General features: G+C 38.2%; 2 protein-coding genes across 4 annotated transcripts; both read left to right on the top strand.

Annotated features, from left to right (window-relative positions):
* The first annotated feature begins 2,553 nt into the window (after window positions 1-2,553).
* Window positions 2,554-12,424, top strand: stxbp2 (syntaxin binding protein 2). Of its 3 annotated transcripts, none has more exons than XM_041063635.1 (19): window positions 2,554-2,662; window positions 4,925-4,974; window positions 5,060-5,141; window positions 5,555-5,631; window positions 5,731-5,806; window positions 5,912-6,015; window positions 6,320-6,468; window positions 6,545-6,629; window positions 7,127-7,257; window positions 7,372-7,479; window positions 7,663-7,720; window positions 7,836-7,901; window positions 8,156-8,233; window positions 9,863-10,004; window positions 10,176-10,282; window positions 10,374-10,472; window positions 10,566-10,651; window positions 11,432-11,589; window positions 11,709-12,424. In XM_041063635.1, exons 1-19 carry the CDS (start codon window positions 2,626-2,628, stop codon window positions 11,786-11,788), a joined length of 1,773 nt encoding a protein of 590 aa, XP_040919569.1. In that variant the 5' UTR covers window positions 2,554-2,625; the 3' UTR covers window positions 11,789-12,424. The 3 variants fall into 3 exon arrangements, with proteins under 3 accessions (XP_040919569.1, XP_040919568.1, XP_040919570.1); XM_041063634.1 differs by having other exon boundaries at window positions 11,429-11,589; XM_041063636.1 differs by having other exon boundaries at window positions 2,648-2,666; window positions 11,429-11,589.
* Window positions 12,425-13,283: 859 nt separating this feature from the next.
* LOC121199128 lies at window positions 13,284-18,994 on the top strand. The gene is made up of 15 exons (XM_041063627.1): window positions 13,284-13,299; window positions 13,699-13,819; window positions 13,908-13,981; window positions 14,063-14,203; window positions 14,335-14,479; window positions 14,715-14,881; window positions 15,342-15,518; window positions 15,696-15,840; window positions 15,988-16,163; window positions 16,349-16,510; window positions 16,742-16,895; window positions 16,985-17,121; window positions 17,662-17,844; window positions 18,113-18,151; window positions 18,244-18,994. Exons 2-15 carry the CDS (start codon window positions 13,732-13,734, stop codon window positions 18,715-18,717), a joined length of 2,262 nt encoding a protein of 753 aa, XP_040919561.1. The 5' UTR covers window positions 13,284-13,299; window positions 13,699-13,731; the 3' UTR covers window positions 18,718-18,994.
* Window positions 18,995-19,092: the final 98 nt, after the last annotated feature.

Here is a 19,092-nt window from a genome sequence, read left to right as displayed (position 1 = left end):
AGTTAGTTTTTTTTTTGCATCAACTCGTCACCGAGGGCACATTGTCGACAAAACAAAATAAAAAGACAAACGACTGCAGAAGTTATGAATCGGAAAACGCTGAAAAAAAAAACTGTTTTGCTTTATATCTTTGTTCTTGTTCTCGATAATAGTGGATGTGAGTTATAATTCTGTTCTCGGAGACATTATTTGGACCAGGGATGGGTTGAAATCCGAATGCATCTCGTCCCCTCCGCTTTGTCTCTTATGGTGTTTTTCTCCAGTGCCTGTATTGTATTGCAATTCTCGTTGGCTTATATTACACTTTGAGGGGGTTTAGAAAGGGGTGCGTCAGGAACGGATGGTGTAATATTTGAACGGGGAGGGAGATTTTTGAAAGAGTTTGTGTAAAAAAGAAAAATAATAAAAAAAGGAAAAGACAGCATTTTATATTTTACCCGTTGTCAATATTCGGGTTTTAAATTTAGTTTTAGCTGGACTTCTATGAGTGTACACACCTGACAACTACTTTCTCATTTTGTTCAATCAGCAGATTTTAGGTAGATATGTTTCAGCGTTGCCACACTAGCATTTGAGTCTGGTCTGTGAGTGTGACTGTGTAAATTTGGATGGTTGTGTGACTGTGTTTTGTTTTTGTTCATTTTTTTTTTCTTTTTTTTTTCTTTTTAAGTGTGTGGTGCAAGGAGGCATGTTCTGAAATGTAGATAAGCATTCTATTGAAGAGGAGAAGAAACCGATAAACAGTACTTCAGGAGAATTTGTTTTGTGCTTAAGACACCTTTTTAATTTCTATGAAGTCCACCATATATGAATATATAATTTTTATTATTAGACTGGTTTTGAAAGGGTTAAAAAAAAAAACTTCATTCCTTTTTAGCCTTCTTTTTTTTTTTTTTTTTTGTTTCACGGTAACTGTTGGACATAATGTGCCATGAGTTCTACAGAGAATGTGCTGACCCGCAGCTCAGCCCAGAGTTTGCTTTATTCAGGTATATTATTTTGTGTTACATGTTATGTTTTGGGGGTTTTGTTCAAACATTTTCCCCAATTATCGTTTGGTATGTGAGTGGTCTCTGATTAAGTCTGTTATAATTGAATAAACTCATCTCTTTTATAGAAAATAAAAAAATAAATGAAATTTTGTCTTTTAGTCATTTTTTTATTTAAAGTGATGTCCCTTGCAGAGCTGCTGCGCTCTTCCTTTTTCCACTGTGTGACAGGGGACACAGAACAGAGCTCTGTTCACGTCCTACTATTCAGCAGAAAATATGCTTCAGTTACATTTTGCAGGTTACAGAAATACGAACAGCAGCTTTTAAACAGAAAACTGCTGTTGTAACCCTCATTGCCTGCATGTGGCAAAAGTGAAGAGAAACTAAAACTTTTTGCTGGTTGTTTGTTTACAGTGGTTCAAAGACAACACCCGGCTGACCCAAACATTATAAGATGTACACTCCAATGAGCTACCTAGGCATTATTAACCCTCCACAGAAAACTGGGGGGAAACATCTGATTTTTTTAGATGTATACTTTATTAAGAATAACAGGTCATAAATCTTTTTGAATATGACATGAGCCTCCTCAGACCAGGACAGTTGGTGATCTCCCAAGCATGAATATATGTGAGAGTACTGTGCTTGACTTGTCCAGACAATCTTGAGCCTTGGATGTGTCCTGACAACAATCGTGCCTGACACTTCTGCACTTCTCATCCATCATGATGAAGTGATGACACGGTTTTCCCGAGGGCCATCAAATGATACCCTCCAATATATTTAGCAATGAAAAGTGGCCAGTTGGATCTCTCACAGTCTGTCTCCTGAGACACTGGCAAGGCTGTGTGTACTTTTTTCTTGCAGCTGTTTCTTTTTTCCTCAGCCGCCACCCAGATTCAAAATGTGGTGTAATATTTTATGATGTGTTGTACTGATAAATGTTATCCTGTGATAAATGTTGAAAGCAAAGTGATGATGTTTTATTGTACTCAAGGATGGATTTCCGAATGGGCCTACAGGGCACAGGCCCAGAGCTCTAGGGGGTCAGTGGGCCTCTTGACCAGAGCCTCTGTATTGGATTACTGCAAAACAACAGCAGACACAGAATGAATAAAAGTGACACAAAGTAATTAAAAAGAGATGCAAAATAACCTAAAGGACACAAAACAAGTAAAATAAATGTAAAATTAGTGCAAAGAGCCACAAAATGATCAAAAACTAGACAACTAGATAACTAGACAGTCAGTGTTTGTCTAGTTATCTAGTTTTCTAGTTACAAAAGATGTAAAACGACCACAGAGCTACAAAACGACTTATAATCGGTCTTAAAATCCATCCATGATTATACTTGATCGTTAAAAAAGAAACTACTATAGTTACAGGTTAAATAGAATCTTTAGACAAGACTAAAGGAATTATAGGTGTTTTTTTTTTTTTAGGACAAACCTGTTTTGGAGGTAATGTAGCGAAACATATGCTATCGCTATTTTTTTTTTTTTCCAACCATAGACCGTGCACAAGATGTGGTCTCAGACAGTAGAGGGCAATATTTCACTGTCAAAACCTGTGTGCTTTAGGCTCACGGGCTATGACAAGGAAGTGACCGACTAGCCAGCAGACTGCTGTCAAGATGGCACCGAGTGGGCTGAAGGCGGTAGTTGGAGAAAGTAAGTGACACATTCGTTTTAGCGTATCTACTTTAAGAAGTTTATTACAGTTAACAGACGCGGGTGATTTACTCGAACTTATCCCGTCGCAGTTACATAAACAAACGCTCAGCTCATAACACGAAACATTCCTGGGGACGTCGGTCCAGCAAGGGTTTCTTCCTGCTTCAGTCCAAGTTAAAATGCTAACATCACCGAAGTAAATACTGTTAGTCATGGGTAAAAAAAAAAAGTAGCATTGTTGCGTTGCCTATGTTGGAAACAACATTTTCACAGGGGAAATGGTGGCGTGTTGTTGTAACATTTGGCGGACGAAGAAAGACAAAAAAAGGTCGCGACGTTAACGAGTGCAAATAATGTGAAGTTTTACGCTAGCGTTAGCTCGCTAACCTAGGAGGAAGTTCTGCAACTTCACTTGATGATGGACTAAATGAGCTGGAAAATGTATGGCGTAAGCTGTGAAGTATCAACAGAATCGCATCTTTGCTAACAAAATTTTATTAGTGTTACTGACTGGTTCAAATCTATATAAATCTAATATAATTAGTAATAAAAATGTTAGATGTAATAATCAATATATTGTTATACTATATATACAGATCAGTTCAAAGACAAATAGCGTTATGCAATGGTAATGTTTATTTAAAATTATATATGGCTTTGTTACATAATGTTTTAAGAACTGGAAATAAGTTGTTCAAAAATAATATATAACGTCAATTCAACCTTTTCACTTTGTCCAAGGTTAGGAGATTCTGCGGCTGTAAATTTTGCTCTTGTATAGGTTAGGAGTGTAGTGCGAACACACCCTTGCTCAGAATTGCCGAAATCTTCAGGTATGTGCTGGTAATACAGGTAACCCTGACCTTGCCCAGGATTCAGAGATCAGACCAACTGTAACTCGAGTTAAAGCATGGGAGTGCTTCCCCTCCCTTGTCATTGTTGACAGTTCCAAATGAAATCTGTTGTCATTAGGAATAAACTCAGAATAAAGTTAAATAACGTAATGAGCCAAACAGGTCAATTTCCATGCATATATTTTGACACTTTTCCAGTTCCCTGCCTGGAAATAGATTGGGCAATGCAAAACAAGACATTTGTCAGTGATGAATTTTTCCACTTGGTCCAAAATATTTTATGGAAAAAACATGTTAAGTTTTAGTATTTTCTTGAAATTACATTCACATAATTTGTTGCCAGCTAGTTTTCAGATATTCTGGCAGGCAGTTTTATTTGCTTGAATATATGTTAGTGCAAGCTAGAACACAGTTCTGCCGTCCTATTTTAATAGTCCTGACCTAAAAACAAATACCAACCAACACCAAACACTGTTTTTGAAACAGGTCATAATATATTCATTAAAATGATAGTTAAGAGAAGGTGAAGAAGATTTCTTCATGATTAACTGCTGAGTTAAACTTGTATTTGGGCGTTACTGCTGTGTTTCTGATGATGTTAAACAAGGATGTTGAGTGTGGAACATATCACTGTAGTTCTTCATTTTTATGTCTCTTTCCACACTCTCCTCTCTTAGAAGTATTATTAAAAAACACTGGCAGTGAAATCTTATGGCCTGAAAGACATTTTCAGGGTTTCCTAAATTATTGTTTTAAGCTGAGGTGGTAAGTCTCTCAGATCCCGGTGAGAACATGATGGCCTAAACAATAGCCACACTACATGTAATGACTTTTTCTGTGTGACTGTTCTTTTGTCCAATCTTCATACACTGTAGTCTCAACAGTATGACACAAGGAAGTCTCACCCAGCCCACAGAGTTGGTACATGCAAGAGCTAAATATGGCTATTATTTCAAAAAGGTTCCTGGTTCCTGATTAAGGGAGTTTTAGACACACATCTAACTTTTAGCCTTTTGCACTGTGTTTGGACATGAAAATTCACAACATTTAAATTTTATTTCTCACTCTCATTCATATCCCTTGTAAACTGTAGCCATCAAGAAAACATTTTAATTAAGCCACATGTTCTTTTACTCTTTAGCCACTGGTGTGCAATAGATTACGTGCCACACTTTGTCGTACTTCATGGAGAGGGTTGTGCCTAATATGAATTGTATAAGAGCTTTGTGAATCTTAGCTCCTTACTCCTGTTTTACTAACAGCCTTTATATTGATCACCTCTAAAATTCCTGTACTTCTTATCTCTTTTACCTAACTTCCTTGTGCAGAGCTTGAAATGTTTCCTTAGATGTTATGGGTAGAACATTATATGAATCTTTTTCTTCTGTCCTCTTCTCTCCGACAGAAATCCTCAATGGAGTCATCAAGAGTGTGAAGAAGGATGGAGAATGGAAGGTAGCAGTTGCCCACTCACAGTTAAGAAACCCTCTGATTTTGTCATACTGAATTTATAACGCTTGTTTATCTTGTGTTTTTTCAGGTTCTTATTGTGGACCACATGAGCATGCGAATTCTGTCCTCTTGCTGCAAGATGTCTGATATTTTGGCAGAGGGGGTGACCAGTAAGTTTTTTAATACTTAATGGTCTTGCATTCTATGGATCAGTTGGATACGTTAAAGTACAAACTTTACACAACTAACCAACACTCTTTTCAAGAGCTGTTTTACTTTTGCTGGCCCTTTCACATCATAGAGCAATCTGGGGATATTTACAGTGTCTGTTTAGAGCAGGATTTTGGTTGTTGATGTGAAACTAGTGTGATTTTATTAATTTAATTTAATTCAATTTTATCTAATTAATTTAACAAATAGTAATTTGAATAAATTTAATCAAATTTAAAAGCATTGTTTAATTTATTTATTTTAATTCTGTATTTATATAATTCAGGTCAGTATGTTTGAGCTCATTTTAATGTAACTGAAGAAATCTAGTATAATTGAATTTTAATTAGACTGAGTCTTTTTTGCTTTTCAGTTGTGGAAGACATCAACAAACGTAGGGAGCCCATCTCTAGTTTGGAGGCAATTTATCTGATTTCACCAGTGGAGAAGGTTAGCTGATGTCTTTTTCCTTACAGTTCCAACTGTCATATGATTTTGATTTTTCTCACATTCTTAATTTTTAAAACTAACATTTTTTTTCAATTACAGTCCGTTCATGCCCTCATTAACGACTTCAAAGATGCTTCGTTTACTTACAAAGCAGTACACATCTTCTTCACTCACAGTAAGTAGTTGAAAAACTGTGTTGAAACCTACAGGGAACTTATTTATCAATCATTTATTTTCAAATTTCAAAACATTAACAGTTCCAGAATATATTTTTCCACAGCTTGTCCAGATGCTCTCTTTGCTGAGATTGGGAGATCCAGAGTTTCCAAGGTTGTCAAGACTTTAAAAGAGATCAATGTTGCTTTTCTGCCATATGAGTCTCAGGTAGGAATTGCAGCCCATAAAACCAAAACAATGACCTGAAAGACATTAAAATACTCCATAGAGTTGAGTGGGGTCATGTCTATGTCGGTCTGTCACAACAAGTCACACTTTCACATTACATCAGTGGTGTCCAAACTGTTCCACAAAGGGCCGTGTGGCTGTAGGTTTTTGTTCCAACCAATCAAGAGCACACTGTATTTTTTTTCCGTGGTTAATGTAAAAATATTGAATAGTGTAACTTGACTGTTGCGGCCATAATATGGACAAACTGAGGCAAACTTTCAAATTCCTTTCACCCCTGCAGGTATTCTCCTTGGATGATCCGACCTCCTTGTACTCCTTCTATAGTTCTAATCCAAATAAAGAAAAAGACAAAATGATGGAAAATCTGGCCGAGCAGATTGCGACCCTGTGTGACACACTTAAGGAGTACCCTGCAATCCGTTACCGCAAGTATGGAATCCTTGCATACACTGGAATTAACTTGCTGCTGAATGTATTTTCTGATTCTGTTGTGTACCACGCTTAGGGGACCAGAGGAGAATGCTAGACTGGCTGAAGAGATCCACCAGCACCTTATAGCTCACAAAGCTGACAACCCAAGCATGGGAGAGGTGAGGAACTAAGTATACCCACCATCCATAACAATCCTTTTCTGTTGTACTGCATTAATACATTTCTTTCTCAAAAAATTGTGAACCGAATTCTTAAACTGCTTTTTTTCTGCTAAACCAACTTTTCCGTATATGAGAATATGCATCCTTTGGGATTCTACTGCTCTTCACCTTCACAAGTTGTGGATGTCTCTGTGGTTTCTGGGTTTATTTTCCTTTTGATTAATTCTCTCCTACTTTGCTGGATCTTTCCCTTTTTCTGTACTTCTTTTCTGTCTTTCTTAGCTGACATTTCCTTGCTCCTGAGATGACTCTTAACAGGCATGTATTACTGTTCTCTTTTTGCCCCCACACATCTGAAGTGCATCAGTATGCAGCGCTGTCTATGCATTCTCTGTAATTTGCACTGTACATGGAGCTAAGATTTTGCTGAAGTGCCGACTCATGCTGATGTTTCAGTAGTATTAGGTGATATCCCTTATGTTCACAATTTGTAGGGTCCAGAGAAGGCGCAGTCACAGCTTCTGATTGTTGATCGTGGGTTTGATCCCATCTCACCGATTCTACATGAGTTGACCTTCCAGGCAATGGCCTACGACTTGCTAGACATCAAACAGGACATCTATACGTGAGTGAACATGTTGTTATACATCAGGTGCTATTTGTTTGTTTTGCCAGGACAGTGTGCATGTCATTTCTTCATACTCATTTGTGTTGTATGCATGTGCTTGTTTTATTTAAGTTATCAGACAACCGGCATTGGGAATTCAAAAGAGAGAGAAGTGTTATTGGATGAAGATGATGAGCTCTGGGTACAGCTCAGACATATGCACATCGCTAATGTCACTAAGTAAGTCTGTCGCAAGTAGATGAGCATATCTGTCATACCTCCACATGATTTGCTCTGTCATCCTTCCCAACATGTTCTGGTCATTGGTGTCAGAACATGTTGGTTGCTCAGTAGCATTATTATAACTGATTAAATGTGGTCCTGCACAAGATGACTGATCATTTTCCAAACCCACTGTTACAGGAAAGTGACAGAGCTTCTTCGCACCTTTTGTGAGAGCAAGAGAATGTGCACTGACAATGTAAGTGTTCATGAGTAGTGCTCATTTTGGTTCAGTTATTACAAGTTCCCATAATATAATGTGAAGACTATTTCTGTGTTATTGTGCAGTTTTGGTAAAATGTTTTGCATTTCAGGCCAACATAAAAGATCTCTCTCAGATGTTGAAGAAGATGCCTCAGTATCAGAAAGAGCTGAGCATGGTGAGAAAAGCCATCTTTTCACCTTTGACATCATTATCTCGTGATATTTTTTTTTTTATTACAAAGTACTCTCTCAACTGTTCATTATTAGGACTAACAAATGATCCTGATTGAGAAAAAGCATGTAGTTTGGGATGTTGAACATATCTCATCACAGTTGTCACTCTTGCTTGTAGCTTTGAAAGTTTTTGATTTTCGAGTACAAATTCATTCATAGGTAATAATAATTAATCTTTACCTATTTTCATTCACAGTACTCCACTCACTTGCACCTTGCTGAAGCTTGTATGAAGGAATTCAAGGCCTCTCTAAAGCTTTGTGAAGTGGAACAGGTCAGTACTTTTGTGGGGTGTACAGTTGAAATTAGTCATGTTTTGACAGTATCATCAACATTTAGACTCAGAGCAAGTAGGATACAAACAGCATTGTCATCATAGTGACAAACAGTTCTGATAACATCTTTGTAGTGTCTTTAATTGTACTGTGGAAGTCTGTCTGTCTATCTATCTATCAATCTATCTGTCTATCTAGAAACATAATGTTCTCTTGATCCCTGAAGATAAGGGTGTCCATAGATGACGACTGGTCCATTAAGCTTACTGGTCTTGGAATTCGTCTGCTCATGCATTGTTGGCAAAACAGCCTGTCAATCTGTAGTTTTTATGTTACAAGGGATCAACTAGAATGCCTCATTGTGTTAGTCACTGACAGTAAGTATCTGGCATGGAATTACTCCATCCCACTCAGTCCGCATGCTAAGTGACCTCAATGTGATAGCATCTTTATTTATAGCTCCCCTAGCGTATGCTCAAATGCCACTGGCATGGTCTGGTGATATTTAATGGAGAATCATAATCGTAATATTGCATAAGCTTGGGCCCGGACGTCAACATCTATATATCCACAGAAATGTAGAAGAAGCTGTTATGTCATTACTGAGTGTAAAGTCATTTAATAACACATACATGTACTATCTAGTAAAGTAAAAATCCTTCCATCAAGATGAGCATGGGATAAAGCCACAGTTCAATACAGAGCCAAGCACCAGTGTGTTGTGTATATGTTAAATATGCTTTGTCTCCCTGAGGGGATGTATTCTGCCACATTTAGTCCTGTATCAGATGAGTGGCAAGCACACAGGAAATGATAAGCTATGCATGGTTGTGTCATTATGAAAAGCAAGTGTTAATGTTTTTTTTTTTGTGTAAGCGAATCACTTGACAGCACTAATGGATTGTCAGCATGTCTGAAAGCTGCCTCTTTAATCCAGTGGCCATATTTTGGCTCTAAGATGGTCAGTGTTATCCAAACAGCAACAGCTCTTCAGCTGTCATTTGTTCAAGTGTTCTACATTGTTTGGGCAACCCAATACAAATGTATGTGTGTGGCGTTATAAACAAAATGATGACTGTATTTTTATGTGCTGTCTATATTCAGCTGCTCACAAAATGCTTTGCTGTTATTGGCAAGGCTTAGTCCAAATTCATTATGAAGCTTAGCAAGCATTTTTAGGGAGGTCACACAGTGCCCTGGATTGCATTAAAGGGAAATCCCAAAGCTAGATGTAAGTATAAAAGCCCAAGTTAAGAAGCCAATATTTTCCATTATTTTTGACATAGTTAATGGTTTAAACATGCGGCTTTGGAAGTTTACTGTGCAATTTAGGACAGTTTCTTTCATGAAAAATAGCTGTTTGGTGAAAAAAGACTAAATATTCTGAGATTGTTATAAAACTCAATTCACAGCATATGTAGCGTATGTGCCAGCATTAACTTATATGTAGTTTAGTGAAAGAGTAAGTGTGGTATTGCAGCACTTTTATAGGAATAGCATGGTCAAGGTTGAGAAGCAGATGATCCTGTGTCAAAGACCCTGGGAGTTGGCTGTCAGCTGACTTGAGCTGTAATTGGTAATTCAGATTCCAGTGTTAGTTAATAGTTAACCATGGATGTCTTGCACAGGATCTGGCTATGGGAGAAACTCCAGAACGAGAACCTGTGAAAAATGTCATGAAGAGGATTGTTCCTGTGCTCCTCGACAAAGAAATTGACGACTATGACAAAATCCGCATCATACTTCTGTACATATTCCACCAGAAAAAAGGTGTGCCCTTCTCACAACTCTTTTTGTTTTAACTAATACTTGTGTGTGTTTGTGGCTGCTAACGAGAAGGGTTAACGTGAAAGGAAGCCTTGATGTAGAGTGAATAGCAAAGAATCAAGTGTTGTTATTGCCTTGACCATTTTTTAATAAAGGGTCTGGTCATCCATGTAGGCATCGGGGAGGAGGAGCTTGCCAAGCTCATGCAGCATGCTAACATACAGCCAAACTCCAACATCATTACCAACCTGCAGAACCTGGGCTGTAACATTATAGCTGGGGTAAATTTCTTGATTGCATTTTGGCTACAGTCTCAGTGTTGTGTACTCTAAATTTATTGCTTCAGTATTTTTTTTACACGTCACTTGTTAGGGCCGCAACGCTGGGAGAACACTGCCAGAGCGGAAGGAGTGTGCAGAGGGCACATTTGACCTCTCCAGATGGACACCCATCATCAAAGATGTCATGAAGGTATTAAAACCAAAATGAGGTTTCTGGTGTTCATGGCACACCTGCTCAGTTTGGCTTTCAGCTTTTGAAAACATCCATGTTTCTGTATTTCAGGATGCCATAGAGGACAAACTGGACAGAAAGCAATGGCCATTCATCTCTGATCCTGCTCCCATCAATACAACTCAGACTGCAGTCAGGTTGGTGCTGGAAACAAAAGAAACTGTCCATTGTTTTGCCTTTTTTTAATCAACAAAAATGTTAACTGTGGGAGCAGACAGATTAATGTTGTCAAATAAAAGATTTTATCCCTGTAACTTAGCTGGGGCTTCAACTCACTTTTTCAAAGTGGGTTGGAGTTTAAAAGGAGAAATTAAGCCAGTTTTGCTTTGAATAGTCTGCAATCCCCCAGGGAATACCCAATGTGATGATGGTGCTTATACAGACCACACTGATGGACTTGGGTTGAGTCATAATCTGCATAATGCACAATGCTTGTCTCCTTCCTTTTTAGCAAAGTGCAGAATTAAAGTTGAGTAGTCATTAATATTAACACTAGACTATGGGCTAGCTATATAGTGTTGGCCAGACATGGCAGTTGGTTGACTAAAGGGGTTTATTTGACCTCTTTCGTAACATTATGAAACTGATTAGGCTGCAGATCATTATAATAAAATATAAATAGAGCTCGTTGTTTTCCTGCAGACTGGAAAAAAAAAACTTTTCCATTTTGGAATTTATTTTGGAATTTTGGAAATTATATTTAGGATTTTCAAGCTCACATGAATTCATGAGGTTCGTTTTTTTGACAAAGCTGTATCAAAGAGAAGGATTGCACTATATTGCAGTAGTTGTTTTTATTGGATATGATTTATGATGGATCATTATTTAAAAAAAAACAAAACAAAACAAATTGAAACGGCTCACAAACAAGCCTTTTATAATAGTTGTTTCTCAGTTATTGTTTTCTTTTACAGCAGTGCTCGTTTTGGACACTGGCACAAAAAGAAATCTCCAACAGAATGCCGCTCTGGCCCGCGGCTTATTATGTTTGTGATTGGTGGGATGTCACACTCAGAGATGCGTTCTGCTTATGAAGTCACTCAAGCCACTGATGGGAAATGGGAAGTGCTGATAGGTAAGCAATCACTGCCGAAAAGGCCATGACAGTTGTACCTGCTTCCTCCAGAAATGCAGCATTCAAGATGTTTTGCGTCTTTGCTTTTTCAAATATAATGATCATTTTCTCCCTGACAGGGTCATCTCACATCCTGACTCCAACCAGCTTCCTCAATGACCTGAAGAGTCTGGACCAAGTTCCTAATCCTGATTGTTAGATAGTCAGACCCTGAACAGGTAGGAGACACACTGGAATAAGGGTTTAGTCTTTCATTTGAGACATGTGGTTGCTGATCTTCTGTCACAGCATCTTTGCATCTGAAGTGAAACATGAAGAGAAATTTTTAGATGTAGCCATGGACAGAAACATTTGTGATTCTTTATTTTATTTTAGATTATTTTTATTGTTTGTTGTGAATTGGGATCTGTATACAGCTATGGTTGAAATTGTATTAAAATATTTAATTAGAGATTAATAATATTTTGATTATTGTGCTATTCTCATTCAAAATCCTATTTTTGTTACTGTATATTTGATTTGCCTAATTTTGTACTCAAAAATTGCACAATCTCCACAAAACTGGATAATCTTACACCAAAAATCTTGTTCAAGTATAGTGTAGATGTACATAAGTCTATAGAAGTATGTATCATATATAAAGTGACATTAAGTGTGTGATATCTATTTTCTTCCCCTTCGCTTGGAAATTTTATCTCAACACAAAATGTCTCAACTGCTGTCGGATGATATCTTGCACATTTACTATGTATGCTAATATATTGGTGGGAGCAAGTCTGGCGGGTGTCTGTTTCTTTGTTGTTAAAAATGAGTAATAAAAGAAACATAACATTCACTTTAAACTGTGTCTTGTGTGTAGGATTCCAGATGACTCATGTCAGCATAAAATGTTTTTTATGTAATCTCAGCTTGTGGTTAACTTAAAAGCTAGCTGATCCTAAAATCAAGAATGAAATTCCATGCTCAGAATGATAGATGATTTTTATTTTTTTTTTATAGTTCAGTTGATTATTACCATGCTTTCAGTGCCATCTTCACCAATTTATCTCATCTGTCTTTATTTTTAAGCATTGTTTTCATCGTTTTTGAGTTTGATGTTGCCTCCTCATTCATTCATTATCACCTGCTGAAATTAACCCAGACCACAAATACACATCTTGTGCACCCTGTTGATAAGTTTATCACAACAGTGGCAGATTTTCCTTCTCAATACTGCCTGGGCATACACCTACTTGCACCGTTTAATGACCGTGGGCACTTCAAAATGCAAACATCAACTTTAAGTAAAGTGTTAGGTCATAAGGCAGAACATGTACACCTACCAGTGAAAAAGATCATCCCTCTCCATGCTGAGGATTATGTTTTCATCTGGGATTACAGATGGTAATATTAAGAACGGGGCACTGGCTGGGCTCTTAATGGCAATGGGTTAATACTCAGGACTTAACTCTATTTAAAAGCCTTCCACCAAACCATATCCAGTACGCATTTGGAGTAGCATCGATCAGGATCATTTTTGTTGTACATACAGTGCTTCTGTTCAAGAAGTATAGAACGGAGTCTCTGCCAATTACAGGAAGTACTTTTGTGTAACTTTCTGTACTGTTTCACAGTTTATCTAGTTTTCATTTTGGGACCTTTTTTGTATTATTTTTCATAATTGCAGCTTCTGAAATGGACTCAAAATCGGAAGCTACAAACACTGTGCAGGTAGGTACTTTGTAGCATAACATTAATTTTTAGCTTTGATGTTCAATCATTTTTGTGTCACATCTTTATACAGAATTGCTACTATATGTATATGTATATAGTAATTGTATTTATGCTTCTCTGTAGTATCTGTTTTATCACAATTTGTTGACAATGTAATACTGTAAATTGGAATTGTTTCATGTTTTACATTGATCCCCATCACAGGTTCCACAACCTTTGCTGTGATAAGTAGAGTGTGAAAATGAAAAATTCTTCTGTTAAGACTTACATTGGGCAATAAGCCACAACGGTTTTAGTCAACTGATTTAGTGGAGGACAAAAACATTTTCTATAAGCTGGGGTAGCTCATGTTTATTATTTTGGTTTACACCCACTCTTTTGTCCAATGTTCAACAGGAATCTCCAGAACAGGAGCAAATCCTCAGCATAATGAGTCTCTCACAGCGAGGGCGAATGGATGAGCAGCGTTGCACCTTGGGTCCTGTCAAAACTGCACAAATCAAAACTACACCTGCAGGTTGGGACAGAAGACACACAGATACCATCTGCATTTTATGTGTCCTTTAACAGAGCGATTGTTGATTGTTTCACTGTGGTTCCCACAGGTTCGGACCATGAGAACAACAAGCAGGGACAACGCCCTGATGACTTTAAATTGTCATTGCCAGGGTTTAACCAGGTACTAGGCTACAGGTTCTAAAGGGCTGAGTGCATGCACCTGCACAGGTGAAATGATGACAAATGTGATTTGCTTTCTCAGGAACCTAGGAGTGACAGCCATCATGGCTCTGCACCGCAGATCTCTGTGATAGAGAGTACTCCGGATAGAAACAGGAAACTTCTGTTACCAGCAAACCAATTAAAGGTTCCCTCTCAGCTTGACGGGTCTAGTTCCGTAAAGGTCCGTTCCATCCTGTTATATCATTCTGGCTGCTTTAATTATTACAGATTTCTTCTCCTGACTTGTTTTTTTGTGTTACTGAATGTTATTCATCCTCATTTGGTCAAATCTTTACTGTTTTCATCCAATAGGCAGAATTACCTGATGAACAACAGGCGCTCATGAATATGATCAGCCATGGCCAGCGTGGACGCATGGACAACCAGCGCTGTTCCTTGGATCCTAGCAAGAGTGCTCCCTGCACACCCAAACACACAGACAGAAAGCCTGCCGCAAGTACAGTAAACACATGAGTGAATGATAATTAAAACTCATTGTATTCAAAATCTGTCTGCAAACACATTTCCAGAAGTGTGTTGCAATTTTTGAAATTGCCTCTTACTTACCATTTTGTCTCAACAGATCCAGCTGCAGTTTACAAGTTGCATGTGCACGTTCATTTTTTAAAGCTCATTGTCTACTTAGTTACTTAACAATTTCGCTTGTTTTCATGTTTCATCGTTCTTCCCAGGTCCAGACTCTGAAATGTTCTTCAGCCTCTTGGCCAACAGTCAGAGCCAGCGGCTCGATGACCAGCGAGTGTCTCTTCCATCATTACCAGGATTACAGAAAGAAAATGGCCCATCGACTGCCGGAGAGGAATCCAACTTCTTGTGTTACATGGTCTCAAAAGCCCAGGTTAATTTTCTATTGAAAGAACAAAGTATTTTACATTTTTAACAGCAATTGATGAAAGCAGTGTGACATCAGCTCTGACTTTAAATGTTGCACAAATGTGAATCCAAATGTGCACAACATATTATACAAATAAAATAAAATTTGTAGGATGCCACAAAAAACAGCCGCAAGTTACAGAGAGCAGTTTCACCCTTGCGGTTTGGATTTACAATGCAAAGTCTGTTTTCATGGAAACGTCACATCAAAGCATATTATTATCAGAGTTTTTGAAACCTGTGATATGTCATTTGTGAAATTCAAACCATTTGACAGTCAAGACAGTCAAGCCAAGACTTTCATAATCACATTCCTGCATGAAGCCACCATTTATTCGATGCTCTGTGGAACTTTTTGTGTGAAAAAAAAAAAGAATGTCTCCTGACCAAAAGTGCTGAGAAATCCTGACCTAATGCATTTTCAGGGTTCCAGAATGGAGGACCAAAGGTGCTCGCTCCCTCAAATCCAAACCCCGGAAACCCAGTGTTCACCAAAAACGGATAAGTCTGTGTCTGGTTCAGGTCCTCCACGCTCAGCTTCCTTCAGCCCTAGCTCAGACGTAGAACGGCCGAAGAGTAAAGATAAAGCATCTCAAAAACAGGTATATCCTCAATGCACTGCTATCATTTTTAAACCCAGGACATAAATTTTACAATATCCACATTTTGAAATGATAAGGTTTTTCGGTTTTGCAATTTGATTGTTTGTCTCAAATTATTTGTCTCACATTATTTTTTAATTAACCTAAGGATGTACTGTACACATTTTTCACATTAAGGTCTTGACTCCAGTTGAACAGGAAGATTTTTTTAGCTTAATGAGTCATTCCCAGCGTGGGCGAATGGATGAGCAGCGATGTGTCTTAAATGTTAGTCCCCAGGCCACACCCAAACACAAGTCCAGTCAGAGCACTTTGGCCAAAGGTTAGAATCCAAACATGCTTGCCCTCCTGTTTTTTCTTGCATTTAATGTTTTTATTATGATAATTTCACTGCGCTTTCATGTTATAATCTAGTAACCGTTTACATCTTTGCTTATAAAGCTAATATATCTCTTTTTCACCTTTCCAGGCCCAGATTCTGAAAAGTTCTTCAGCCTGCTAGCCAACTCTCAAGGCAGACGGTTTGATGACCAGCGAGTGTCTCTTCCTTCACTGCCAGGGATTCAGAATGGAGGTACCACATCAACATCAACTGCTGAAGACAAGGATGCAAGCTACTTATGTTACATGGTCTCCAGACTCCAGGTTGGCTCCATACATAGCATGGTGTAAAAACCATTGTGAAAAGTTGTCAGTTCTTTTTCGTTTTGTGACACAATGTCTCACAATGTCCACATTTTTTCTAGGTATAGAATATGAGCAATACATACAATACATGCAACTGCTTTTATCCAACATTACAACAGTGAATTTCATTTTACTCCCCACAGGGGTCAAGGATGGATGAACAGAGATGTTCTGCACCCCAAATCTTCCAGAGTCCGAGTACCCCATCTACTCAGCACAAAGACGATCCCAATTCAGACACATCTGACAAAGCTCCACGAAGATCTGGCTCCTTAAACCGTGCTAAAACTGACCAACATCAGCCGGTCTGATGTCATGCCACTCAATAGATAGCTTATAATTTTGCCAATGCTTCTACTGGACATCAAACTGACACCAGTGATAGATAGGGAGACTCATTTTACTTTAAGTTTTAAAGAAGTTTTAAAGACTAAATGGTTATTTCATTTAGTCCTCTTGGTTATTTTGAGTTGCAGCCTCTGTTGGCAAAGTTTTTCCACTTCTTATTGCTTTTCTTTCTTTCAATCTTTTTTTAGGAGGCATCTCCAGCTGAGCTGGAACAGTTTTTCAATATGATAAGTCATGCACAAAGTGGACGTATGGAAGAGCAACGGTGCTCTTTACAACCGAGCAGAAGTACACCTGGCACTCCCACACATAATGGAAGTGCTTTAAATAATGTACCCACAGGTCAGAAAAACACACAAGGCACGTAAGGTCAAGTATGTGTTTTCTGCCACTAAGACATCACAGAAATAACTTTTGACTCTCTGTAACAGGTGCAGAAGCTGATGCGTTCTTCAAAATCATTGCCTCCGGTCAGGCACGACGGCTAGATGATCAGCGTGTTTCACTTCCTACCCTGCCAGGGATAAGTGGGAATTCTGAACGAAAAGAAAATGGGAGAAATACAAAGGTTTGAAATAAATTAAAGGTGGTGCAGAAATAAAGAATATTCCCAAATGTTGCTAATTGTAGTTCCTAGTTATTTTTAAGTCACACTCTATACACTACAAAGTGAATGGTATGCAGGTCATGATGTGTGTTGTGCCAGTGTGCAGGCATGGCAGAAACATAATTCTTGGACCACAGGTTCCTTCTGTAGAATAGCTTAGTTGAATGGAGTACCTTTATGTCTCAAAATTAATATATGGATCTCAAATCTTGACCTATGGAACATATTTAAACCAGCTGTATTTTATGTAAATAAGAAACATATGTTAACATAAATAAATAATAACACATAGAACATATTTAATATTTAACATATGTACATTTAATGTATGTACATACATATATAATATACCATATAGAAATATTTGCCAAATAAATGGCCTTACACCCGCAATAACTACAAAAGCTGTGGTTTAGTAAATTACAGATATAATGATAGAATACTTGACTGCCCAGCTGACTTTTGTTTTCCTTTTCAATTAAATGTTTTTCTTGTTTTCAGGTTTGTCCACCACACATCACTGTGGCTGAAAGTACACCAACAACACCGAGGAAAGACCCTTCCAGACCTACCTCTAAACCCCAAATGACTGATGCTGCATCTGGCTCCCCCAGAGCCCTGTCCAAATCTGCTTCATTCACCCCTGAAACAGAATATCAGAAGAATCTAAATTCCCCAGCACAGGTAAATGGTTCATTTCAAACACGTGTTTTGATTTCATTAGAAGTGTGACTGCTGGAAGAAAAAATAACTTTTTATAGTTTTAGTTTACTATATAAACTCACGCCAGTAGACTGCATGCATTTGCCAGTGCAGTTGTTCTGTAGTGATTTGCACTGAAGGACACTGGATCGATAAAAGTGAACTTGTCTGGACCTTGCCACTAATAAATGAAAGGCTAAACAAGAGTCACCGGAACAATTTGTATTGAATAGTCAGTTGTTCTTTACAGGTGACAGTGAGGGTGTCCATGAGTTTCACACCACATCAGGTAAGCTGCGCCACAGCTTGTGTAGATTGTGAGGTCGTTACCCAAAGTGTGTGTCCTCATCACTGCTTATTTGACTCTTTTATCTGTCAAAGGGACAAGAGAATGCTGATCAACCATGTACATTCCCGGAAGTGTTCCTCACTCTTGGAGCCCCAGGAGATAATCTTGTGATTCCTCTGAGCCCAGGACCTGGCAGACCCCTGTCCTTCAACTTAAACCTTGTCCCAAAAGAGGATGTTAAGTCCAGGCAGTGCTCTTCAAACCATGCAAGTCCCAGGAAAGCCTGCTCCAGATCGTCATCTCCCAACCCAGGTGCAACCAGTAAAGCGTATCCTGTAACTTCATGCCCACCTGAACAGGGAAAACCTGTGACCAGCCCGATCAGTCCAGATGAAGACTGCTTCTCTCTGATTGAGAGGATCCATACAGCGCAGTTGCAGAAAGCAATGGGTCAAGGAGGGCAAAAATATAAGGGGGATCCTGGAAAGGGGAGGGAAAAGGCAGAGCAAGGAAAGGGCAAGGGGGTTGGAAAGAAAGATAAAAAGGATGGTGGCAATAAACAATAGTCAGGTGTGCAACATTGTAAATTATCTGTTAAGGAAAACAATAGAGATTAAATGTGAGGCATCAGTAATCAGGTTTGGAAAAATAACATATTCAACAATGTTTATAAAGTTGTATTTGTAGTTTTCATATGCCCACATTTAGAAGCTAATGCTGGAGTGTAGCTCAAGTTCATTCTGTTTTTATTTTCAGCACTGGGTAGGCTATTTGTCGAGGCAGTTTCTTCCTTTTTTGCTAATTAAATGTTCCACACATACATACATACATGCATACATACATACATATATGTGTGTGTGTGTGTGTGCATATATATTTGTGTGTGTGTTTGTGTATATTAAAATAAATAAACTGTAGATAGGCTGTGTGAAACTGAAAAA

The sequence above is a fragment of the Toxotes jaculatrix genome, chromosome 18, assembly GCF_017976425.1.
Source record: "Toxotes jaculatrix isolate fToxJac2 chromosome 18, fToxJac2.pri, whole genome shotgun sequence".
Lineage (NCBI taxonomy): Eukaryota > Metazoa > Chordata > Actinopteri > Toxotidae > Toxotes > Toxotes jaculatrix.
The sequence above is the reverse complement of the archived record's forward strand: the minus strand, read 5'-3'. Positions and strand labels throughout refer to the sequence as shown.

What these genes read in the sequence shown, in the direction of transcription:
- stxbp2 (XM_041063634.1), top strand. Translation starts at nt 2,626, where the DNA reads ATGGCACCGAGTGGGCTGAAGGCGGTAGTTGGAGAAA. An exon ending in TTTGGCAGAGGGGGTGACCA is followed by an intron (nt 5,142 to 5,554) that starts GTAAGTTTTTTA and finishes TTTGCTTTTCAG; the next exon opens with TTGTGGAAGACATCAACAAA. An exon ending in ACAACCCAAGCATGGGAGAG is followed by an intron (nt 6,630 to 7,126) that starts GTGAGGAACTAA and finishes CACAATTTGTAG; the next exon opens with GGTCCAGAGAAGGCGCAGTC.
- LOC121199128 (XM_041063627.1), top strand. Translation starts at nt 13,732, where the DNA reads ATGAGTCTCTCACAGCGAGGGCGAATGGATGAGCAGCGTTGCACCTTG. An exon ending in AAACTGACCAACATCAGCCG is followed by an intron (nt 16,511 to 16,741) that starts GTCTGATGTCAT and finishes ATCTTTTTTTAG; the next exon opens with GAGGCATCTCCAGCTGAGCT. An exon ending in TTTAAATAATGTACCCACAG is followed by an intron (nt 16,896 to 16,984) that starts GTCAGAAAAACA and finishes TCTCTGTAACAG; the next exon opens with GTGCAGAAGCTGATGCGTTC.